At 39.8% G+C, this 25,670-nt stretch overlaps 2 protein-coding genes, 1 long non-coding RNA gene and 2 pseudogenes across 4 annotated transcripts; 3 read left to right on the plus strand and 2 right to left on the minus strand.

The window, feature by feature from the left end:
• On the minus strand, positions 1-938 carry LOC149385658 (DELTA-urthionin-Uf1a-like). Its single transcript, XM_089625013.1, has 3 exons — positions 609-938; positions 436-516; positions 1-342 (listed from the first exon to the last, which is right to left on the minus strand). The coding sequence occupies exons 1-3, from the start codon at positions 826-828 to the stop codon at positions 254-256; spliced, it is 390 nt and encodes a 129-aa protein (XP_089481139.1). The 5' UTR covers positions 829-938; the 3' UTR covers positions 1-253.
• Positions 939-6,075: 5,137 nt separating this feature from the next.
• LOC149385659 (subtilisin-like protease SBT1.4 pseudogene) lies at positions 6,076-8,687 on the minus strand (annotated as a pseudogene).
• A 3,639-nt stretch (positions 8,688-12,326) lies between these two features.
• On the plus strand, positions 12,327-15,003 carry LOC149385660 (subtilisin-like protease SBT1.4 pseudogene; annotated as a pseudogene).
• A 785-nt stretch (positions 15,004-15,788) lies between these two features.
• On the plus strand, positions 15,789-18,280 carry LOC149385661 (uncharacterized). 2 transcript variants are annotated; one of them, XR_016301411.1, is made up of 5 exons: positions 15,789-16,074; positions 16,203-16,247; positions 16,808-16,915; positions 17,116-17,349; positions 17,946-18,280. It is a non-coding gene; the product is annotated as an uncharacterized LOC149385661 (long non-coding RNA). The 2 variants fall into 2 exon arrangements; XR_016301412.1 differs by lacking the exon at positions 16,203-16,247 and having other exon boundaries at positions 17,946-18,219.
• A 4,650-nt stretch (positions 18,281-22,930) lies between these two features.
• LOC149385662 (Subtilase family protein) lies at positions 22,931-25,670 on the plus strand. Its single transcript, XM_089625465.1, has one exon. The coding sequence runs from the start codon at positions 23,145-23,147 to the stop codon at positions 25,467-25,469; it is 2,325 nt and encodes a 774-aa protein (XP_089481591.1). The 5' UTR covers positions 22,931-23,144; the 3' UTR covers positions 25,470-25,670.

Consider the following 25,670-nt stretch of genomic DNA (forward strand, 5'->3'; position numbering starts at 1 on the left):
TTAAAAAAGGAACATTACTTTTTATTCATATAACAACAAGTAGAAGGATATACAATCTGGGATTGACAGCCTTCTAGGACACAAGCAGACAAAACAAGACGAAAACATCTTAAACGCGAGCAGATAGCGAGAGAGTCTAGCATACATTTTTGTCATGCAGACATGACATTTATTGAAAGCAAGGAAAACGACACTTCATCAGGAAAACGACACTCTTCACTTGTGCATGGTATCTCCGTAGATATATGGTTGTTTAGGCAGTTTCAATAGAGCTCTTGGTGCACAAGGCAGAACATGCATTGTTACATTTTTCAGCAGCTTCATTCAGAACCTCACCTGCGTCTAGTCAGCGAAACAAGTTGGATAAAATTAGAACAAGAAAAAACATGAAAAATATATGGGAATAATATGACTGAGATTGGGGAGTGGTTTTACCAGAGTTTTGGAGAGTGGTTATGGCACCGCACACAGAGAATGCACAACCCAACTTGCAGTATTCATTAATGACAGCGTCACCTTGAATCAAAGCAAATGCATCGAAATGAAATCTCTAGAAGCAAGCTAACGAATTACAGAGAACAATAGAATAAATGATGAGTTTATTTTACCAGTGTCTTCGAGAAAGCTTCCGGTCGGACATGTAGTTCCTGAGATGATTTTGCATCCACTGGTTTTTGCACAAAGTGGTCGGGAGCCTCCTCCGAAACGACAAACATTATAGATATTTCTGGCAGTGGTGTTTGGGCAGCAACTCTTCGCCTCAACTTGAAATTGTCCCACCGCAAGGCTCAGTAAGAGTAGGCTCACAATAGCAGTTTTTCCTTCCATATCTTCTCTTTGATTAGTTCACTACTATCTGTCTTCTTACAAAATATATATATTTGAGTAATATTAGCACTTTGTATTTGATGATATCCTGATGAAACTAGGCTTACAATACCTAATTTATATATAGTAGGAGATCAACTATTCAAGCTCACTTGCCACCCTAAACTTCACCTAACAAGGGCATAAAATAAAGTTTTCGTACGTTATTATTGATTGTCATTTAATCGAGCATGGGGCGGCAATACTTGAGAAAAGAATGATAAATATATTTCTACTCTTTCAGATTGCTCAATAAATGCTAATAAAGTGATATTTATTTTATTATTAAACCATTTTAAAAATATTTTTACTAAAAATATATCTCAATAAAAAAACGTGTCCATATAATAAGGTCATACCTTAGGTATTGAATTTTACTAGTTTTGGATTTCCCGTGTCTCTGTTTTGTTTTTCCCAATTTTTTTTTTTTGTCTTTTAATTTTTGTCTCTGGTTATTTGTTTCTTTGTAATAGAAAACACCGGAAACCGAAGGGTTTCTCTTCGAAATCCAAAAAAAAATTCCGATTTTATATATATTGGTATCGAGACTCTAAAAAAACGATTTTCGATCCGGTTTTCGACCGGAATCCGTGAAAAATAATAATTAAACGACTTTGGAGTAGATCTGATGTCCATCTAGAAAATAAAAAAAAATATTGGGCCTTTAAAAAATAATAATTAAATAGAAATATAAATAAAAGAAATCAAATGTATTTTTCTTCAGTGTCAAACTTTGCTTTTGAAGGGAGGGAGAGAATATATGATAACACTGGGCCCCATTTGCAGACAAAAGAAAATATGAAAAACCAAAGTGTTACGTGGCACGTCAAGAGAAATGGCGAAACGTTTTTAACCCCATATATCTCCACTCTTTAGGTAAGGAATAGAAATAGATTCAGCCAGCATGGCGGCTGGACTTGAGTGACTATAAGGGATCTTGATGAACGTGAGTGACTATAAGAGAATAATGCAATTAGGCGCTTCTCTTTCAAAATACTCATTAAATGTTTTAATGATAACAACTTTTAATTTTATTTATTTCGTTATTGAAAAATTATAAATCAAAAAGAAATTTTTTTTATTTAAAATATATATTAATAAAAAATAACACGTATGGAAGATATTCTTCATGTACTATTTCTTATTTTAACAGTAAAAAAAGTATGGGTACACTACTACAAATAAGTTTTTCTGGTGCGGAAGGGCATTAGGTGCGACTTGTCGCACCTAAATGGGCAACAGGTGCGACTTGTCGCACCCAAAGGGTTCCAAAAATGAAAAAAAAATTCGCTGATTTTAAGTGGTATTGGGTGCGACTAGTCGCACCTAATAGTTTTGAAACCTTTCAGGTGCGACTAGTGGCACCTGAAAGTCTTAAAAAAAATAAGCGCTCAACTTCTCCCCCTCATTTTTTTTCATTTGTCTGACGTGGTATTTATTTATTTTTATTTTTTTTACTTTCAGGTGCGACTAGTCGCACCTATTATTGTTTTTAGGTGCGACTAGTCGCACCTATTGGAGTATCAGGTGCGACTTTGTCGCACCTGATTACTAAGGTTTGTTTTTAAACAGCTTCGACTTCTTCATCTCTTCACAACAGCCCTCCCTCTCTCTCTCCCTCTGCGACTCTCCCTCCCACCACCGCGAGCCACCACCGTGAGCCACCACCATCTCCCTTGCTCTCTTTTCCGAGGTACCACCGCGAGACACCACCTAGGCCACCACCGCGAGCCACCACCGAGGCCACCACCGCGAGCCACCACCGTGAGCCACCACCGCGAGCCACCACCTACCCATTGGTTTTATTTGTTTTTGTGCATGACTAGTTTTCCTCGTTTTCTTTTGGAATTTTTAAAGTTCAAATAGGCGGTTTATTTTAGTTATCATAAATCCACACATGTTCTTGTTATTTCGACGTTAGAAGTATCAAAATTCAACAAATTCAAGCACAACCCCACAAATTCAATCATAAATTCACAAAATTCACAAATTCATCAAATTCACTCGTCCAATGGTTTTTGCACAAAGAGTTCAGGAGCCGTTATAACAGTTTTTCCTTCCATCGTCTCTTGATTAGTTTACTATTTATGTCTTCTTCCAAAATATGTATTGAGGAATACCACTTTGTATTGATGATATGTTAATGAAACTAGGCTTACGGATACCTAACTTATATAGTAGGAGATCAACCATTCAAGCTTGCCACCATAAACTTCATCTAACAAGTACATAAAATATATAAAGTTTTCGTACGTTATTATTGATTGTCATTTAAACGAGCATGGGGCGGCAAGACTAGAGAAAACACTGTAAATATACTTCTAGTCTTTCAGATTGCTCAATAAATGTTAAGAAAATATTTTTTATTTTTACTTTTTTATTATTAAAAATAAAAAATTTAGTTAAAATAAATCTCAATAAAATAACAGGTGTCCATATAATAAAGTTTGCGTACCTTATATGCTGAATTTTATTTAGACAAGCATGGGGGTAGGACATAATAAAGTGTCAATTTTTTTTTACACTTTTTGTCCATCTTTAAAAAATATATATATTATTTTTATCTTAAAATTTACAAGATAGTCCCCCTAAAACTTTTCTTACACTTTAACTCCTCTAATTTAGATTCTTGGCTCCGGCTATGGACATAAGTTACTATAAGAGATGTTGATGAGGGTGGGGGGAGCAATACTAGAGAAAAGAATGCAAATATGCTCTTCTCTTTCAGATTACTCAATAAATGTTATTAAAGATAACAACTTTTTATCGTAATTTATATCCTTATTGAAACAATTATATATCAAAAGAAAATTTTGTTATTTAAATATATCTCATTAAAAAACACGTGTGCTCTTCATGTTCTATTTCTTATTTTGACGATGAATGAACATGAGTACAGTATGATTTTATATTTATTCGACGGTAGGGTTTATTTTTGTCAGACTCTTGATAAGGACGTACGTTTTATACACGCACTAATCACATATGTTTGGGCTTAAATTATCGCGAGTTCTCAGATATTTTTATGGTTTTGTATGTGCTTATAGTGATGTTCGGAAGAGCACATGGGTGTTAGAGCTATTGTTAAGTCATTTCTCCACAATACGAAGCACTAGGGAATCTCACATTCTCTGTATTACCTTGTGAGTGAGCTCATAGTTCTGATCTTCCAAACGCCAGTGGTGTGGTGAGACAATCTTTGTGCAACGCCTATGACAACGAATGTTATGTATCACGCACGTACAAAGCATGTAGAAATAGATATAGACTTTGTATGTGACATATATGGTTGTACGAAAGGATCTTGAAGTGAGGTACGTGCCGACTATTGATCAGACAGCTGGCGTGCTCATGAAGGCATTGTCAGTGAGCAGATTCCTCAAGCTCAAGAACGAGCTGAAAAGTCAAAGCTTTGCCGCTCAGCTCAGTGGGACTGTTGAAGATCAAGCCACGTCAGCAAAATAGACTTTAGCCACGTCATCCAGAGGAGAATGCTGAGAGGCTGAGTTGGCGCAAGTCGTCCACTTGAAGAAGTTAGCAGTTAGAAGAATTAAAGTTAGTTAGATTCGATAGTCTTGTAACTTATGGTATTAGTAACAAAATCTGTAAAACAGCTCTAACCACAAGATCAAAAAAGAGAAGAAAAGATTTTATTTCTTGAGCTTAGTTTTATCTCTTCTATGTATAGGCTTACAAGTATGAGGCAGGAACATGCTCCATTAATTATAGCTTTTACCCAATAATTAAGCTATTTAATATTAAGGTTCACTTCCTTTATTTCGTCCCATGTTTGGCTTAGTCTTTGATTATAAACTATATATACTACCCACTTGATTATAAGGGTTTTTAGCTAGCCAATCTTTTATAAATTTTCTGTAAATAATCACTTCAACTTATTTACGGCACTCAAAAAGACAAAAAAAAAATTCAAAATAGGTGGAAATATTTTTGAGTATTTTTATTTTTTTTAGTGTCGTAAATAAGTTGAGGTGGCTATTTACAAAAAAAATTATAAAATGTTGAATATTTAACAATTTTTAGATTTTCGATGGCTTATTTGACTAATTTTTTTGTAATTATAAACAGAAAATAAGTCGGTCTAAAGATAACAAACTAGAGATTACGTATATTTAGTTTCTAAATGTCAATAAAGCTGTCAATAAATATAAAAGAAAAAAAAATCAAATACTACACATTTAGCTTTTAAACACATGGTCAATTTATAAACGAACAAAAACCGTGAATGAACCGTGTGATCAAATAGACGCCAAAAATCATGAGATTTGTTATACATTTGTCAAATTTAGAGTTTTTACGCATCCAGATATTTGATTATTTCCTTTCTTTTTTAAATTTGTCAAACTTCTCTTTTCTATCTAAAATAAATAAGTCTGTTTCCTAACTTATTTATTTTAATTTAATTCTCTTTAAGATAAAAGGTGGTATAGTAATCTAATTTGTCCTATACTAATTAATGGCTTCAGTGACTATTTTCTTAAGTGATTGATTTGGCTAAATAGTCGATGTAAAGTTAATAATTTGTAAAATAGTCAAAGTTTGCCTAAAACTAGAAAAGTAGATAAAAATGTGTAGTAATCATGTTTTAAAAACAAAATTAATCATAATTGTAAAAAAAATATTATTGGTGCCAAAAAATATTTGACAATGTAAGTTTGGTTACTTTGCTGAAAATTTGAAACGTTGACTATTTTGCTAATCAATTAGTTTCAAATGATTATTTTATACAATTTTTTTTCTTAAAAACATTTCTTTCAAGTGGAGAATTAATTAACGATCTCCACTTTGTAAGTGGCGTGAAAAAACCACTAGATCAAGCTAGTATCATTTCCAATGACTCTGTAATGATCATTTGTTTAAAAAATGCTTGATGCTTCATTAATTAACCAAGGTCTCTAGAATCTAGATAATATAAATTTATGTACACAAGTTAGCTATGCCATATATTAGCAGAATATACATTTAACTTTATATTTTTAACCCATGTACTGTAGAAATTATAGAACATGGTATTTTATTTTGCTAGAATGATTTCCAGAACGTCCGTACACAGTCTACGTATACGAAAATAAAGTATCCTAAAAAACATTATATTAATAAATACGCATACAATGATTAATCATCCAATATGCTTGCATAGTTTCGGTTAAACAGAACTCTATACTTAAGTTATAACTCGGACCCAACAAACTTTATATATAATCTCTTTATAAGCCGCAGGGTTCCATACATAACTTTACACAGTTTATAGTGTAGCCATTACAAGGCTAGAAGTACATACATAACTCACATTTAATAATCTAATATGCTTTTAAGTTATAACTCAGACCCGACAATTTTTTTTATAAACTCTTTATTAGCCGCAGCTTTATTTATACTGAATACAATTACACAAAAGCACACACAAATAGTGTAGCCATTATAAGGCTACAAGTACATACGTAGCTCAGATTCAATCGACGTCGTAATAATTTCATCACAAGGAAGCCACAAAGCCAGAAGGAGAGGTAATAGTAAATGGACGTCTGTTTTCCCAGCTTAAAGCCACCGGACTCCTCACACGGTGTTCCTCGTCACTCCACTCAATCGAACCGAACTTCGCTGACTTACTGTACCCGCCGCTCGACGTGAAAGTGACGTTGTATGTTTTCATTGTACTATCCGCGTCGAATTCCAGCTGCTCCGGCGAAACGCTGATCTCAACACCTTTAGGTGCCTTCACACTCACCTTGTAAACCACCTCGGCACGATCCCCGACGTTCGTGGCAGACCTTCGATACGTGACGCTGTCGTTTTCGTGGCGAAAGACGACGGAGAAGGAAGGGTAGTTCAGATCTCCGGGAGTGACCCTAGCCCCGATCGCGGCGAAGATCTTGTCACAGCTGACATCCTTTTTCAGGAATATCTTTATCTTATTGGAGTTGTACCCGATGGAGCAAAGGAACGCCACATAGTCGTTCACGCCCATGTCGTAGACGAGCCCCGGATCGGCGGCTCGGTTTGGATCCACGTGTCCGGCTCCGTGGACGAACGGTGTGGATTCCTTCCCGGTGGCGAGGTCTTTGATAGGCGATCCGGAGTTGTCCAAGGCGTAAGATGTGGTCATTAGGGCAGACTTTATGGCCGAAATTGACCATTTCGGGTGAACGCTTCTGAGCAAGGCCGCGAGACCGCTGACGTGAGGGCACGCCATGGAAGTCCCGGAGATCACGTTGAACTCGACTCGGCGAGTGTCATCGATCCAGCTCGACGGGCTGTTGACCTCGGTCCACGCCGCGAGGATGTTGAGCCCCGGTGCTACGAGGTCCGGTTTCAGAATCTGAGGCGTGAGAGGGTTCGGTCCGCGAGCCGAGAACGTTGCCGCCTTCGGAGCCGGCGGCCACGGACCAACCACGGTTCCGAGTGACAATATATTGGCGGTGGCGTTTCTGGTCTGTCTTATGTACTTCTTTATTTCCTCGCCGGAGGATTGCGAAACCCTAGTCGTCGGAAATATGTAGTGAGGTTCGGCCTCGAGCTCTTCTCTGCGGTCGTCACCGTTGACGATTATCATTCCGACACCCTTTCCATTCCTTATCCCCTCTGCCTGATACTCGGGATCCCCGGCATCCTCGCACACCACGATCTTCCCGGCGATTCCCGATCCGCGGACAAACGCGCGCGGGTCACAATTAGAGTTTTGGAGATCGGCGGCGTTGACCAGTGGGTAGAACCCGTCGGAAAGAGGCTTCCCGTAATAGAGCGAGTCTCCGATGAACGTCTGTCCGTCCCCGAGCGCCACGTCGGCACGGAACTCGCGGTCAACGGTGGAAGCACCGACTGAGAGCGCCCACGGAGCGAGATGGTTCGCCGTGGAAACGTCGGGCCCGCTGTTTCCGGCGGCAGCCGAGAAGAGGATTCCGTTCTGCATGGCTCCGAACGCCGCCACGGAGACGGGGTCCGAAGAATACGGCTTGGTTCCGCCGCCAATGGAGAAAGATATGATGTGGACTCCGTCGGAGATCGCCTGTTCTATCCCGGCCAAGATGTCGGACTCACTGCACGTGTGGCTGTGGCAGACTTTGTAAATAGCGAGCCGAGCTCTCGTGGCCGTTCCGCGGGCTTCGCCTTTGGCGAATCCGTAGAAGCTCGCGTTGGAAACCGCCGTCCCCGCGGCCGTGGACGCCACGTGGGTCCCGTGCCCGTTCTGGTCCCTCGGGCTGCTCGAGCTCAACCGACCGGATTCGAACGATCTCGCTCCGATGATCTTGCGGTTACAAGACGATGCCGGGAAGTCGGCGCTGGTCTCGCATTTTCCTTTCCACGACGACGGGACCGGAGACATTCCAGCGTCGGAGAAACTGCGGTGCTCCGGCCAGATTCCGGTGTCGAGGACCCCAATGATGACGTTCTCTCCGTAGTTCGAGTTTGGCCAAAGACCGGCTTTTTCAGAGAGTCCCAAGAATTTATAGGTGTGGGTGGTCTGTAATTGGCGAGTTTCTTCCGGGAGGACTGCGAGGATTCCGGGAAGGGATTCGAGCCTTTTAGCTTGGGAAGGCGTTAGGGTTGCGGAGAAGCCATGGATGGCCTTTTCGTAAGTGTATATGAGCTTTGGAGGAGGATGGTTTAGGGAGTTGAGGATTGAGGTGTACCAGCGGTGATGGGAGGTGTATAGCCATGGCTTCTCTGATCTCGCCACGTGGACGATGAACGTCTCTGGGCGGTGATCAGAAAAGGCTACGGGTATGAGAGAAGAGACAAGAAAGAAGACAGAAAAGCATTGAAGAATTTTCATTGCTATGGCTTGATCTCGAATGTTTGTTTGAGCCTACAACTAAGTGGGAGGCTTTATATACCGCATGATATTGTACCTAAAAAAGTCAACAATGAAAAATTATATTACAGACTTCATTACGGCTATTTAAAGCATGGGCGACTTTTTTTTTCTTTTTCTTTTCGCATACAAATTAATATTCTGAACCGATACGATTATGATTATTAACACATTATCTATACTTCTCTACAAAAGTGAATACTGTAACGCATGTGTCGTTGCGATGATAGGAACTTAATTACTCTTTGCATTAGTGTAGATATAGTGATGTTCTCTACAAAAACGTCATTGATTTTTCTATATATCTAGGGCCGTAGTCTAGTATACATGATAGGAACTTAATTACTCATTGCATTAGGGCAGTTACTTTATTTATTTATTTATTTATTTATTTTTAAAAACGACAGTAGTCTAGAATACATCAGGCATATATAGGCATGTTAGAGCCAGATAATCAACAGTAAATACGTCAACCTAGAATTCTAGATCTAATTATTTTAATTTATTTTTAAATAAATATAAATTATTAATTAAATAAAATGATGACATAATTTATTTTAATTGAAATGACACAAAAAAAGACATAAAAAAAGACCAGAGGATCCGACCTAGTTACATTGTTGCCAGATGACAGACCCACATGATCATTTGGGTGAGCCATTCCCAATTTTTTATAAACTAAAAGATGTAGTTTTGACACCAAGTTAAATAAAATCTTTCTCAAATTCAATCAAAACTTAAAATTATCTTTCTCTATATTTCCTTTTTTTTAATTCTCTCTCTCTCTCTCTCTCTCTCTCTCTCTCTCTCTCTCTCTCTCTCTCTCATACCGTTTGTGTACAAAGAGGTAGATACTCTTGTCGGCTAGCGTGAATTACCATAGCCTGATGCAGACAGTATACTCTAGACTGCACATAACACCTTGTTTATGAGTTTGTCACATAACACCTAGTTTTTAGTATGTTTATGGTGAATTACAGAGTTATGAGATATTTTATTGTTAAAGACGATATTGGGTCATCTTTCCACATTTCGAAGTAATTCAACATAATTATGATACTTTTGATTAAGAAAAATTAGTCGAACTAAGTCACCTGAAACGTCGAAATTGTAATATAACCAACGTTTGTCCAAATTTTCGCTCTAGCAAAAAATGATGACGTGTCTTAATTATCTATAAGATGTTAATTACTATAATATCTTCTACTAGAATTTGCTTACAAAACTTGTGGCCCACGTTTGATCAACCAAAATTTTCGAAGTTAATACACGTGTATATATTTAGAATTTTTTAAAAAATTCTATATTTGACAAAGTTGGTTATTGAGCGTTTATTTCTTTCTAATTTTTTGTTAATCTCCGCTGCTTTGTTAATTTCTGTTAATTATAGTAAATTTACATATGTTCAGGTAGAGCCGATCAATGCCCACCAGTTTGAAGTTGTCGATGGTATTATCAATTGATATTTCTTTCATTTCATTTAATACGCATTTAATACGGTGTTATTCACAAGCCGATCAAATTTGCAATACGCATTTATTAAGTTGACTTCTAGAATCAATTAATATTTCTTTCCTTTCTTATTACAGTAACGATCAAGTTTTCTTGGATTAATTTCAGTTAATTTCCGTTTATTTTACGCATGATAAACTTCGGCTAGCTGAAACGTTGGCTAGTATTTGGTTTCTATGATTTATGTAACATAAGGGTATTTTCGATATTTTCTAACCGTTTATTTCTGTAAATGGCTTGATTACAAAATTTACCAAACGTTGACTATATCTTTAAGACCATGTTTGAAATTGGCTACGTTGCTAGATTACCCTTTGAATAACTTAGAGCCAAACAAAAAATATAGTGCCTTTTTCTGCATGATTTTGAGAGTCTAAATTGACAATTTTTGAGGGACGATTTCAAGTAATGAATAGAAATAAAAGCAAATTGAGAAGATATATTTGAATTAATTTAATAAAAAAATGTGAAGATGAAAAACAGAGAATTTCTACATACTAAGAGTGTGTACATGATACTTTATTCCGCTAATGATATATACCCATGCAAAGATTGTTTTTTCGTTTCACTTTACACTTAATTCTTTCTTTAATTTGCCTGATCTGTCAATGGCTCAGTCCTATTAAAATAAGTGATGACTAACAATCAAATAAATCACAACGCTGGAAACCTTTTGAATTAAAATTAGGGTACCCAGAGTCGAACAAACTTGAATTAGAAGTATGTAATGAGAAATCTGGCAACTCACCGTCTTTGTCACGAAACGTGGTTAGATCATCAACGTGTTCATTCGTTTTAAATTTTTTTATGGTGGATCAATAATCTCTCCTAGAATATTGATACAAGTAAGTACGGTGAAATTTAACGACAATTACACAAACTAGAATTGTTGATTCCTGTTAAATAAACTTTGGACTTCTGAGTAAACCGGTCACTATTAAGTAGTTGGCTGAATTGGAGTTTTATCTGTTTGATAACTCAATTGGTATCAAATCTTATATGTTTATCATAAATTATAGCAAGATCAGTTGTTTTGGACGCATTTTTCACATTTTCAATATCTCTTCAATTCCAATACATTGAAAATAAATTGAAATTGGATATGAACAAATTAGGCGCCTTGATTTCCTTGTTAGCATCTCTCAAATTCATTATCTTTCATCGGTTTTATTGCCTTAAGTTACTCTATTCAATTCTTATCGTACCTAATTCTGAAATATTTTATAAGAATAAATTAATTTTTAATATATATGAGCACGGAGTTGATTATATTGCCTTCAAAATTATGAAACATTTGACTATATATCGTAAACTTTAAGTTAATTTGTCAAAAATGTTTTTTCACAGTGATAAATTATCTATATGTATCAATATTTTTCGACTATTTTGCTAATTAGATCATTTTAAATAATTATTTTGTATATCTTTTCTACATTAATGCTTCTAATGAATCCATAATACTATTTTATTAATTAATATTTCTGAAATCTGTGTATATATATATATATATATATATATATATATATATATATATATATATATATATATATATATATATATTTGATAAATGACTCCAAAAAATATATTGATAAAAATCAAAGGCTTATATTACAAGAATATATAGAGTAAATGAAAATTAAAAAACTTATAGAAAAAGAAGATATAAAATGAACCACAAACGCAATCATAACTATAACAAAATAACATGTGAGTTATCCGTCTATACAGGTAACCAATCATTATCAAATTACTATATGAATCACGAACGAAAAACGTCAGTCTTCACTTATTGCAAATTGCGGTTTTAGTGGTCTTGCTCGATTGAGATTCACACTCAAAGAAAATAATATCTTAGATCTGATATTCAGATATGAAGAAATATTCAAATACACTCCGATACAAGATTGGCTGGTACAAAAGCCAAATCTAATAGGTCTAGATTATTGAAACACAATCAAAAAGAAAAAAAATGAAGAAGAAAAAAAATACTTACCATTAGGTCGAGAGTCCATCATTGATCGAGATCACCAGAATCTCCGTATTTTAGGAGAAACGATGACATCGAAGATTAGAAAATCAAATCTTGATTTTTTGGGAGAAAGAGCCACCGCTAGAGTTTGAGAAGGAGAGCAATATTTTTATTCAATATGTATATGCAGTATTTCTGAATATTTAAGAGTGAATAAGAAAAACGTTTTTTTTAATATATAAATTTAGACTTGTATACACTATTATAAATTCTCACGAGATCAGAAGCATTCTAAAACCTAAAATTCTCAACCACCTTCAAACAAAACAAAAGAAAAAAAAAGAAAAAAAAATGAAAACACAAATAATGAGTGTAGCCATACTCTTCATCTTCCTCTCCATAGTCTCCAAAACCTTTTCAATTCCGTTACACCCAATAATTACAGAAGATGATCACCATCAACGGACATTCATCGTCCACGTGGCGAGATCACAGAAGCCGTCAATATTCACCTCCCACCACCACTGGTACACCTCAATCCTCAACTCCCTAAGCCATCCTCGTCCAAAGCTCATATATAATTACGAAAAGGCCATCCATGGCTTCTCCGCAACCCTAACGCCTTCCCAGGCCACAAAGCTCAAATCCCTTCCCGGAATCCTCTCCGTCCTCCCCGGAAAAACTCTCAAACTCGCAACTACTCACACCTACAAATTCTTAGGACTCTCCGAGAAAGCCGGTCTTTGGCCAAGCTCAAACTACGGAGACAACGTCATCATCGGAGTCATTGACACCGGTGTCTGGCCGGAACACCGGAGCTTCTCCGACGCCGGACTATCTCCCGTCCCGTCGTCATGGAAAGGCCAATGCGAAACGAGCCCCGATTTCCCGGCATCGTTCTGTAACAATAAAATCATCGGCGCGAGAGCGTTCTACGCCGGAAATTCCAGGACGGGGCAGAGAACTGTGAGGGACAATGACGGCCATGGGAGCCACGTGGCGTCCATAGCCGCGGGATCGGAGGTCACCAACGCGAGCTATTACGGCTTCGCCGCAGGGGAAGCCCGTGGCGTGGCTCCAAAGGCTCGCATCGCCGTCTACAAAGTGTGTCCCTTCCACCACTGCGAGGAGTCCGATATTCTTGCCGGGATCGAACAAGCCATCGCCGACGAAGTCGATGTGATATCTTTCTCTATCGCCGGAGGAACCGAGCCGTACTATGAGGACAACTTTGCGGTGGCGACTTTTGGAGCTATGCAGAAAGGTATTGTGTTCTCGACAGTGGCGGGGAACGAAGGGCCGGAGCCGGAGACCGTCAACCACCTCGCTCCCTGGGCATTGACCGTCGGAGCTTCTTCCATAAACCGGGAGTTTCGCGCCGATGTCGCACTTGGAGACGGAATGAATTACATCGGAGAGTCGCTTTACTATCGGAAGCCTCTCTCCAAAAGGTTCTATGGACTCGCGTACGCCGCGAACTTCGGGAACGGACTCTGCAAGAAAGGGAAGTTCCTTCGTGCGTCCGAACTCGCTGGAAAAATCATCTTCTGCGACGGCGGAGGTTACCAGAGAGGTCAATCCGAAGCGGTGCTTTCCGTTAATGGAGTCGGAATGATTCTGACAAATATGCCCGAGCTCGGGGAAGAGCTCCGAGCGGATCCGGTGTACTACGCGGTCCCAACGACCACCGTATCACAATTGGTGGGCCGCGAAATAAAAAAGTACATCAACAAAACCCTAAAACCAAAGGCCTATATCGCGCCCTTCGGAACAGTGGTCGGAGAATGGCCAACGTCTCCAAAGGTGGCGGCGTTCTCGTCCCGCGGTCCGAACCCTCTCACTCCTCAGATTCTCAAACCGGACCTCATCGCGCCGGGGCTCAACATTCTTGGAGCGTGGACCGGAGCGAAAAGCCCAACAATGTCAGCCTCCGATCCGAGGCGAGTAGAGTTCAACGTCCAGTCTGGAAGTTCCATGGCGTGCCCTCACGTCAGCGGTCTCGCCGCCTTGCTCAGAAGTGCTCACCCGAATTGGTCAACTTCGGCCATAAAGTCTGCCCTAATGACCACATCTTACGACTTGGACAACTTCGGTTCACCCATCAGTGACCTCGCCACCGAAGAGAAATCCACACCGTTCGTCCACGGAGCCGGACACGTGGATCCCAACCGAGCTGCCGATCCGGGGCTCATCTACGACATGGGCGTGAACGACTACGTGGCGTTCCTTTGCTCCATCGGATACAACTCCGATAAGATAAAGATATTCATGAAAGAGGATGTGAGCTCGGACGTGTGCGATGGGGTTAGGGTTACGCCGGGAGATCTGAACTACCCGTCCTTCTCTGTCGTCTTTGACCACGGAAATGACTCCGTCACTTACCGGAGGACTGTCACGAACGTCGGAGATCGCGCCGAGGTGGTGTACAAGGTGAGCGTGAAAGCGCCGAAGGGTGTTGAGATCAGCGTATCGCCTGAGGAATTGGTGTTCCATTCGGATAGCCATACAAATACGTATGATGTGACATTCACGTCGAGCGGCGAGTACAGCGAGTCGGCGAAGTTCGGTTCGATTGAGTGGAGCGACGAGGAACACCGTGTGAGGAGTCCGGTGGCTTTTAGTTGGACCACTATTAGTCCTACTAGCTCTCATATGCCTTTTAGTACAATGTGATCGAATCAGATATTCTGAGTATCATCAGGGTTTTACTACGAAGGTCTCTCTTCCTTGTATGTGGTGGTCTTGTGTTGGCGACGTAAATGTAATGCATGTGTGCTATAGAATATGCGTGTATGATAAATTTTAATGAATAAAGCCAGGACGAGAAGGCTTGTTTTGACTTTTGAGTAACTAACATGAACTATTTTGCTTTTTTGTAAAATAAGGAGTATCGCTATTATACGAAAACAAACACTACTGTACACCATTAAGAAGACAAAACAATAGTGAGAAGGTTATAATATATACGCCTGCTTACAGATAATGTATTAGTTTATAATATATTTAGAAGGTTATATATACCATTAAGAAGACAGTATTGAAGAGAGAATTACATGATTGTACTAGTAGAAAAAAGGGTTTTCATGACGCCCTTTTAATGGCGTTACTGATAATAAGCGCCATTAAAACCATAAATTGCATTTTCGAATTTTTTTTTACAACTACAAACGAATAAGAGAGTGCCACGTCATTTATGCAAGAGTAGACATAAAATATTATTTATGGCGGTGAAAATATAAACGCCATTAAATAAAAATAACCCAATCATATAGCAGTTGTTTATTTAATGGCGTTTTAGATACTACCGCCATTGATTGAGTTTTAATTTTTGCTCCAGCGTGATTTCGTATCCAATGAGAGGGTGACAAGTAAATGTTGGAGTTATAATGGCGTGCAATATATAAAAGCCATTAAAAAAATTTTTTGACCAGCTATGTAGTTGCCAAGTGGCACTTTTTTATTTGGCAAAAACTTGAATAGCCTTTTTTCTTTTTACACCATCACATGTATACGTACGTGTACACAGAATTAATGAATATTCAAATAAAAAAAAAATGTTTTACATATGGATTTTAATCGTGTAGTTAAATAAAAACATAATATAAAATTAAACCCTACAACAACTCCCGTGCCCACAGCCCCTCCTTGCCGCCGTTCGTCGCCGTGGAGCATCGTCCGTCGAGACTCATCTGTAGTCGCCGCCTCTCGTCCGCTGTTCAAGTTCGCCGCCGCTCGCCGCCTCTCGTCAGCAATTCAAGTTCGCCGCCGTTCGCCGTTGTTCGCCGCCGTTCATCGACTCACAGTTGTGCGCGACAGGGCTTTCAGTCGTTCCTTTCCGCCGCTCCTTCTCGTTGCTCCGATACGCCGCTTCACCGCCGCCATTCACTGTCGAAAGGTACTCCGCCTCTGCTCCTCGTTGACAGCCAAGGTCATGCTCATTGCCGGCTGGTTAGGATTATTTTTCCGTGGTTTAATGTTGTAAAGTATTTTAACCTCTTTGCAATGCGTGATTCTTATACAAAGCCCAGTGCATTCTCAAAAATTTCAGCCCCGTTTTGCTATTCAGTGGTGAGTCTTTTTGCTCTTTGTTGTAATTTGTAATGTTTTTTGAAATTATTTGAGGCTTGGCATTCATCTACAATTTTAATTGTTGCTGCACTGTTTTATTCATTATAAACTTTCATGGTTGATTTATTTTGTAAAGGAATAATTAACCTGTTTTGGAATGTTTATGTAGTGATTATTTTCAAAGTATCTCGGCCCTTTCTGAAACATTCCGACCCCATTTGGCCATGGGTAATCCATGTTGAGTTCTTTTTTTTTTTTTTTCAATTTGCTAGGTTTTGCTATTCAGTGGTGAGTCTTTTTGCTCTTTGTTGTAATTTGTAATGTTTTTTGAAATTATTTGAGGCTTGGCATTCATCTACAATTTTAATTGTTGCTGCAGTGTTTTATTCATTATAAACTTTCATGGTTAATTTATTTTGTAAAGGAATAATTAACCTGTTTTGGAATGTTTATGTAGTGATTATTTTCAAAGTATCTCGGCCCTTTCTGAAACATTCCGACCCCATTTGGCCATGGGTAATCCATGTTGAGTTCTTTTTTTTTTTTTTTCAATTTGCTAGGTTTTCCAAAATTGGTTGAGGCTTAAGCATCCTTCTACATTTGTAATTGTTTTAAGTATTTTCCGGCGCTCCATCACCATCCGACCCCTTCCACCTCTTCACTTACGGGTATGCTTTTTATTTTGTTTTGTTTCGGAGTTCTTCTGTATTTTAGTGATACTATATGTTTGAATGGAGAAGTTATTTTTGACTTTGTTGTTAGAATCCTATTTATACATATTAGATACATAGGAGACGCAAGATGAATCACAGTTTAACTCAATCATGTTCTTGATTATATAATATAATCTCACTATATTTTTCAATAGTAGGAGACGCTGAGGGAGAAACCACCTCGAAAGCTAAAGTCATGAGTAAGCAAAACAAAGAAAGTTTTGCCAATTGCATTTGAGCCTCAGGATACCTCCGAGTTCGTGCCGGTTGAACCTTATACTGTTTATTCCACCTACAGTCTAATACGATTTGTCTTCTACCGTTTATTATCGACGCCGAGAAAACTAAGGTCCGGCAGAGTAACCTCGTGGTTTGACACTCGAGCATAGGTAAGTAAATGCTATTTTAATTCAATATTTTTATGAGATTTAGCTTTGTGCTGTGTGATATTTGTTTGCTTAACTGTTTGTTCGTTGGTATTAAAAAAATTGAGAGGAATACAAGGAATTAGATACATAGGCTTCAATTTTGACCTTCGATTTGTGTTGGGTTAAATTATTGGGTCCGAAATAATTGGTTCTGGTATGGTTTTTAAGGTTATTTGGTTGAATATAATTCAAGCTCATAGAATTCCTTCAATGTGTTGAAAATTTCCAAATGGATGAGCAGATTTTCTAGGCCAAGTGCTTTTACAGTAGCTTAAAAAAAAGAGTGCATTCACAGTGGTCACAACCTGGTTCTATAAAATGCCTACAAAGGAGCAAAATTTTCCATCTTATTTTTTTTTCTTTCTCCAGCCACATTTGCAAGTAATGATGGAATATAACATTATGATGAACTGGTAGGACGCGGATAAAACGTTTTGCATAGAGTGAAGGCTTTAATTCCCAATCAATTGCTACTCATGCATTTTATTCACTTGTAAGTTTTAGTTTATAATACTTTGTAGATATTACTAACACATTACATTGTACATATGTTTTAGTGGCGCGATCAAGGCACGTACAATCAAGTGGACATCGACGAATTTCGTGGCAAATGGTATCAAGTCATTATAGATAGACATTTCTAAGGATAATGAAGGCTATGTGAGCCATGGTTGGAGCTTGTGAACTTTGTGAAGATGTTAGTCATAGTTAGAACTTTTTGTTGGTTTTTGGTGAACTTGTGATTCATAGTTAGAAATCGTGTTCTTCTAACTTAGCCCACTTAGAAGAAGTTATGGTATTATGAATGGTAAAGTATAATGGTTTTGTTTATTTTGGTGTTGAGACTATTTTACTGTCATGTATTAGTGCAGATTGGTATTGTTTTTCTTCATATCCGGTGCAGGAAATCATCTAGAAATTTTTGGCTATAAATATTTCAAATTGAAATATAAAAAAAAAAAAAAAAAATCATTCAATGGCGTTCAATTAAAAGGTGCCATTAAAAGTTTCTAGTCTTCTGTTTTTTCTGACGTGGCAGAACTTTTAATGGCGCTCAAAAAACGAATGCCATTAATGATCTTCGCTGCCCTCTGCCAACGTGGCCTTCCACGTCGTCATATTTAATGGCGGTTTTTTCTAAAACGCCATTATAAACTTTTAATGTCGCCTGTTTTAATGGCGCTCAAAAAGTGCCATTAAATCTCTATAATGGCGGATTTTGAACGCCATTAAAAGCATTTTTTCTACTAGTACGCAAAATTTAATACTATTTTGTTAGAAAATGTGCAACTGCTTTTGATTTTATGAAATGCAATAATTATCCATGAAAAATGGAATATTTTAAATAAAAATCTGCCAAGTTGGTGGATCATGTGAAGATCATGGATTAATTATAATCAATTTTAGAAAAGAGACGAAAGTGGGGCACATGGAAAATACAGCCATAAGAAAAAGGGATGGATTAATCCACTTGTGGTGGTCCATGACTGATGAATAATTAGATAAAAATATCCCAAACTTAAATACTTTTTTAATTTTATATGAAAATATTTAAATTTTAATGTAATTTAAAAAAAAAGATATATTATGATCCAAAATATTATAAATAACTATTTTATTGTGGTTGATTAAAGAAGGCTATATTTAACGATACATTTTAAATTTATAAAAATAACTATATTTTAGCTATAATAAATATTGAATTTTGTGATAATATATTTGCAGTGTAATAGTGATGTGGCAAGTGCTAGAGTTAGTCAAAGTTAGCGACGTTAGCTTCTGTACAATTTATTGAAAATTGTTAATGTCAGGTAAACAATCAAATCATAAAAGCATAGTTCTCTAATTCTCTCTCTTTAGTTCTTGCCCAATTTTTTATCATGTCATTCTCAATTCTCATATTATCAAGCATTTTGATCTAAAAATGGTGGAATCTCATAACACTAAACTTACTAGAATCGCCAAAACGCCTCCCTCAATCAAAGACTTGTTATAAAATTCAATTGAACAAATCATCTACACTGAAAAAGAATAATTGTGATCCATTTACATTTATCAATGCATTTTGAGCGAGAATCGACATTTATTCTTAACAATTTTAATGTCATATGATAGTTTTTAGTTAAATTTTCGATTTTCGAGTTAAAAGAAGCATTTGGAGCTTAGCGGAGCTAATAGGAGCAACTTAGGACATATTAGAATCAATTTGAATCTTAATGGAATATTAGGAGTGCAAAATTGAGGTAAGGCGCGCCGCACTTTTATTGGGGCGCATCGTGCAACCTTTGGCGCATTGCGCTGCAAAAGACACACGACGTGGCGCGTGTGACCGAAAAAGTTAAGTGGCATAGGGCGCCATTTCGCAGTTATTTTTGGTTTCCTCTGCCTTTTTGGTGTGAAACAATTTTTTCTTTGTGGATCAACTAGAAATAGTATGTACAAATTCTCATATTAAGCACAAGCTAGCAACACCTCATGCAACTTTACAAACTCATAAAATTGTTGGGTATCTTCAACCAATTTAACGGCTAATCCAAGTTTCCACTAATGTACAAAATATGTAAAAATCGATTTTCATTTTTTCCATGACAAACTATTTAATACTCTTCACTTGAAAACCAGCTCGATGATGGCTTAACTAAGCAGCTCGATGAAGATTGTTAATGTTAGTTGAACGATACATAATAGAAAATTGTGTTATCTAATCTCTGATTCTCCTTTTCATTCGTTCTCTCGAGATTTTATTAAAAAAAAAATTAATAATTTTTATAAAAACACAAAAAATGTCACAAGATCAACCTTATTTCATTATTTGATATTTTGATGAAAGAAATAATTTAAAATTCAATATACTTTTTGGAGAAATATTGCCTTAAAGATATAAGCATAATCCCAAGACAAACCTACTACGTACGTATTGGCCAACGTACGTCACTATTATTCTTATAATTGTTGCGAGCAAAAAGTTATTGTTATAATGGTAGTAGTTCGGAAAATAACAAAAAAGATATTGACAACAATATTGACATGTGATTTGTGATCGTCACTTATAAAAAATCAACTAAAAATAAAAATTTGACAGATTTATAATTAGATAAATGTAAAAAGACTATAATACTTTTAATGAAATTTGTCAAGAAATTAAAGAATATCACAAAATTTTCCAATTACGTGACACATTTAACATGAAATACTTCAATTTCGTGATATATTTATCACAAAAAAACTATATTTCGTAACGATGTGTCACGAAAGTATCAAATTTTGTGACACATATGTCACGAAATACTCTAATTTCGTGATACATTTGTCACAAAATTTTCAATTCATGATAGATGTGCACAAAATTCTCCAATATTAATAAAAAATTCATACTATTAAAAAAAAAAAAAAAAAACAACTCAATTATGTAATCTGATTGAAACCTGTGAAAGTAATGAAACTCCTTAAAAGACATTAACATATAAATCCTTAGAAAAATACTTCCCCTGTATAATTTATATCTTCACACATACATTAATTTATATATAGCATATATAAGCACACACATAAAGAAAATATCCAAACAGAAACAAATCAAGCTTCTTAATAATTCATGGCTATAGCATTATCTTAAACCAGAACATATTTTCCTAAAGTTCATTACATAGTCTGGAACTTCGCTCATAAACTAAAACCCACTAAGCATGTGTTTGCACTTTTACACAGTGAATAGACAGCCTCATTAGCAACGCTAGGCACCCAGGAAAAATGACAAAGAGAGGAAAAAATAGATGTCAACATTGTTGACATAGATGGTGGTATTTTGTCATTTTAAGAGAGGAACCAAACTCCATTCCGAGTGGACCGTTGTCTTTTTTAAGCCATCTAAAATCAGTTTATTAACTTTATGACCAAACAGCCCCGTATTTGTCTCATCCTATGACCTCGATCGCTGTAGCTTGGACAGTGAAAGTGGCCAACATTAACTTTATCCATATCGCTGGCCGGTTTTTGCGTGTTCTCGTAGCGCCGACTCGGTCCATAACAGCTTGCTGTGTCATCTCCTAGTGATGCGCGGCCTCACAGAATCGTCGATGAATCGATCGAACTTGTTCCTCATCCACCACATCCAAATCTCTTCCAGCACTATCACAACCTTCAAGGCTTCAACAACAACAAAACACTACCTTTGACACCCTCCGCTTGCCGTGATCGCTCTGTGGATTCGGGTTCAAACTAAAAAGATCACAAAATCACATACCATGTGCTTCCACAGTACTTGAGCGTTTAAGGACCACCCTCTAGCGCTCGGTTGAAATGGCTATCATCTTGTGCCTCCCTCTCTTTCAGAAAGTGCTCCAACTCAAGTACACTAGAGAACTCAATGCAATTGATAATTATATTAAAATTTGTGAGGGTATAAAAATAAATTTTCATTATTTATTGGTCTTTAGTTCGATCAAAGCCCAATAAGTGACTCAGTCCGGCTCTAAGCAAAAAGTCCAAGCCCAGCTCACTGAAAGGAGAACAGATCGCCCGCATTGGTCCAATCAAGGATTGAAGTCGTAGTCAAGCTGAAACCTCGTCGAGAAGACCGGATCTAAGACTTGACCAGTCTGTGACGTGGCGAGGACGAGCTGATCAACACATGTCCAAGAGATGATCCTTTCTTCGCCTATAAATAATGACTGTTGTATTCATTTTCGCACACACAAGCTTCTATTCTGTCTCTCACTTTTATTCAAATTCTCCCAGTCTTTTGTTGAGTTCGCCTTCTTGAGCTCGGTACTTCGCCCCTTGTAATCGATCATTATTAATAAAGCTCATTTCTTTTATATTTCGTATCAATATTTCTTTTGAATTAAATCAAGATTTTATTTTTGTTTCTTATACGAAGTCCTCTGAGACCTATTATTAAATTAAAGGAATATATCGCGTATTTATTTGTGATTGTTGACGATCCCGAAATCGACATCAACAAAATTCCTCTAAAATTAGGAATAAAGAAAAATAAATCAAAGATTTAAGAAAGGGCAAAAGATCAAGCACGGTGGCTCTTCCATACTTTTCGCTAATGAACAAGCACGGCTTGTAACCTTGCCCCATTTGGCTGCCTCTGGAACAGCTCCGATTCCGACTCGGCTCGGCTCGGCTCGGAGTCCGAAACCCAACTAGCGCGTTTGGCTTCGGGAATCCGGCGGAGATCAAGCCACTCATACTACCGAAACCCCCCAGAAGACCTACTTCGTCTTTTTCATCATTAGACTTCCGAGTGTTGAAGTGGAAAATGAGTCTCACATTGGTTGTGTGTGTGAATGGACATGTGTTTATATATTGGTTGGGACCCTCTACTTAATACCAATTGGTTTTGAGTTGGATTTCCACATGGTATATCAGAGCATTGACCGTTCATACCCTCAAACTGTAATATTGGTGTCAATATTTCTTAGGAAAATGTCACCCAAAAATATTGGCGCAGGTCCCACACATTATGTTTATTATCATTGGGTAGTTGTGAAAAAAAAAAAAAAAAAAAACATTACTAATAATCTTGCTCTGACTGGATCTAAAAACAAAAATGTCGTTCTTCTGAAATAGTATGATCGCCCATGGTCATCAATGTGACACGATTTCACCATTTATGAGATAAAGATCAAAACTTGACCAATCACACTTGCTCAATAGTTAAGCAGCCTTAAAGGCTCAAACCCAACATTATTGGAAGAAGAAAAAAGAAAAAAAGGAAGAAGCCGGAAAAAGGGAAGCAAAAAGCCATGGGTGTCCCTTCCTCGCTCTGTCTCCTCGCGCTACTCTCTCTCATCGCCCTCTCCGCAGCATCGGACCGTCCAACAACCTTCATCGTCCACGTGTCCAGATCGCAGAAGCCCTTACTCTTCGCCTCTCACCCGCACTGGTACGCTTCAATCCTCCACTCCCTCCCTCCCTCGCCGTCGCAGCCGCCCAAACTCCTCTACGCATACGACAAAGCCGCCAACGGCTTCTCCGCCTCCCTGACGCCGTCGCAAGCCGAATCTCTCCGCCGCGTCCCCGGAGTCATCTCCGTCGTCCCCGACCAAGCCCGGAAGCTCCACACAACCCGAACCCCCTCCTTCCTCGGCCTCGCCGACGGCCACGGACTCTGGTCCAACTCCAACTACGGCGAAGACGTCGTGATCGGGGTGTTGGACACCGGGATCTGGCCGGAGAGACCGAGCTTCTCCGACGCCGGACTCGATCCTTACTCGGGATGGAAAGGCGCGTGCGAAACCTCCAAGGATTTCCCCGCCGCGGCGTGCAACAACAAGATAATCGGAGCCAGGGCTTTTTACAAAGGATACGAGGCTCATCGCGGAAAGCCGATCGACGAGACTAAGGAGTCGAAGTCGCCGAGGGACACCGAGGGCCACGGGAGCCACACGGCTTCCACGGCCGCGGGGTCTCCGGCGGCGAACGCGAGCCTCTTCGGATTCGCTTCGGGAGTCGCGAGAGGGATGGCTTCGAAGGCGAGGATCGCGGCGTACAAGATCTGCTGGAAAACCGGGTGCTACGACTCCGACATCCTCGCCGCCATGGACCAGGCCGTGGCCGACGGCGTCCACGTCATCTCGCTCTCCGTCGGCGCCGACGGGCATTCGCCGCCGTACTACAAGGACTCCATCGCCATCGGCGCTTTCGGCGCGATGAGACAGGGCGTGGTGGTCTCGTGCTCGGCCGGGAACAGTGGGCCCGGTTCATCCACCGCCACGAACATCGCGCCGTGGATTCTCACCGTCGGAGCTTCCACCATCGACAGGGAGTTTCCGGCGGATGTCGTTCTGGGCGACGGGAGAGTCTTCGGCGGCGTGTCTCTCTACGCCGGGGCTTCGAACCCGGCTCAGCTCCCGCTCATCTACGCCGGAGACTGCGGAGACAGTCTTTGCCGGGTAGGGAAGCTCGAGAAGGAGAGAGCCGCCGGGAAGATCGTGGTCTGCGACCGCGGAAGCAACGCGAGGGTTGAGAAAGGAGCGGCGGTGAAGCTCGCCGGAGGAGCCGGGATGATCTTGGCCAACCTCGAGGACAGCGGCGAGGAGCTCCTCGCGGACTCTCACCTCATCCCGGCCACCATGGTGGGTCAAACCTTCGGCGACAAGATAAAAAACTACATCAAGAATTCGAGCGATCCGACGGCCACGATCGAGTTTCGCGGCACGGTGGTGGGTCCTTCCCCGGCCTCGCCCAAAGTGGCGTCGTTCTCGAGCCGGGGACCGAACACGCTGACGTCGGAGATTCTGAAACCCGACGTCATCGCTCCCGGAGTCAACATCCTCGCGGCTTGGACCGGGTTCAGCGCTCCGACCGACCTCGAGATCGACCCGAGGCGGGTCGAGTTCAACATCGTCTCGGGAACTTCCATGTCGTGCCCCCACGTCAGCGGCCTCGCCGCCCTCCTCCGGCGGGCCCACCCGACGTGGTCCCCGTCCGCGATCAAGTCCGCTCTGATGACCACCGCGCGAAACGCCGATAACTCGGGACAGGTTTTCAAGGACCTGGCCACCGGCGGAGACTCGAACCCGTTCGTCCACGGCTCGGGACACGTGGACCCGAACAAGGCTCTCGACCCGGGGCTCGTCTACGACTCCGGCGTCGACGACTACGTGGCGTTCCTCTGCTCCATCGGGTACGACTCCGACAAGATGTCGGTTTTCGTCCGAGAGAAGACGAACGCGTGTGCGAACGGAGTCGGGGCTCTGGCGGGCCCCGGGGATCTGAACTACCCGTCGTTCTCGGTGGTGTTCGAGGACGGGAGCGAGGTGGTGAAGTACCGGAGGGTGGTGAAGAACGTGGGGAGCGAGGCCGGAGCGGTGTACGAGGTGAAGACTAGTTCGCCGGAGGATGTTCGGGTCGTTGTTTCGCCGACCAGGCTTGAGTTCAGCGCGGAGAATCAGAGCTTGGCTTACGAGGTGACTTTCTCGACGGATGTTCGTGGGTTTCGGTCTTCGAGGGCTTCGACTGAGGTCGGGTGGGTCGACCAGGGCTCGATCGAGTGGACCGACGGGACTCACCGAGTCAGGAGCCCCGTTGGGTTCGTTGCGCGGGCTGGGCTCTCGGCTTCCGAATGAGTATTCTTTTCGGGCTTTGTTTTCTTCGAAGATAATAAGTACTTCTCTGCTCTTTCTTTGCTCTGCATTTGATTGTACAAAATTTCAAGATTAGATCACATTCGCTTCGGCGCTTGAGTCTTCCATGCTTTATTGCCAGACATTTGTTTACGATTAAGATATGATGATTTCTTTTCTTGATTGGCTTTTGGCCTTTCCATA

The sequence above is a fragment of the Urtica dioica genome, chromosome 9, assembly GCF_054948205.1.
Source record: "Urtica dioica subsp. dioica isolate 48M chromosome 9, U.dioica_male_clone48M_v1_H2, whole genome shotgun sequence".
Lineage (NCBI taxonomy): Eukaryota > Viridiplantae > Streptophyta > Magnoliopsida > Rosales > Urticaceae > Urtica > Urtica dioica.

Coding starts and splice junctions, on each gene's coding strand:
- LOC149385658 (XM_089625013.1), bottom strand. CDS start 828: ATGGAAGGAAAAACTGCTATTGTGAGCCTACTCTTACTGAGCCTTGCG. Junction 517..608: donor AAGCTTTCTCGAAGACACTG/GTAAAATAAACT, acceptor CTTTGATTCAAG/GTGACGCTGTCATTAATGAA. Junction 343..435: donor AACCACTCTCCAAAACTCTG/GTAAAACCACTC, acceptor TTCGCTGACTAG/ACGCAGGTGAGGTTCTGAAT.
- LOC149385662 (XM_089625465.1), top strand. CDS start 23,145: ATGGGTGTCCCTTCCTCGCTCTGTCTCCTCGCGCTACTCTCTCTCATC.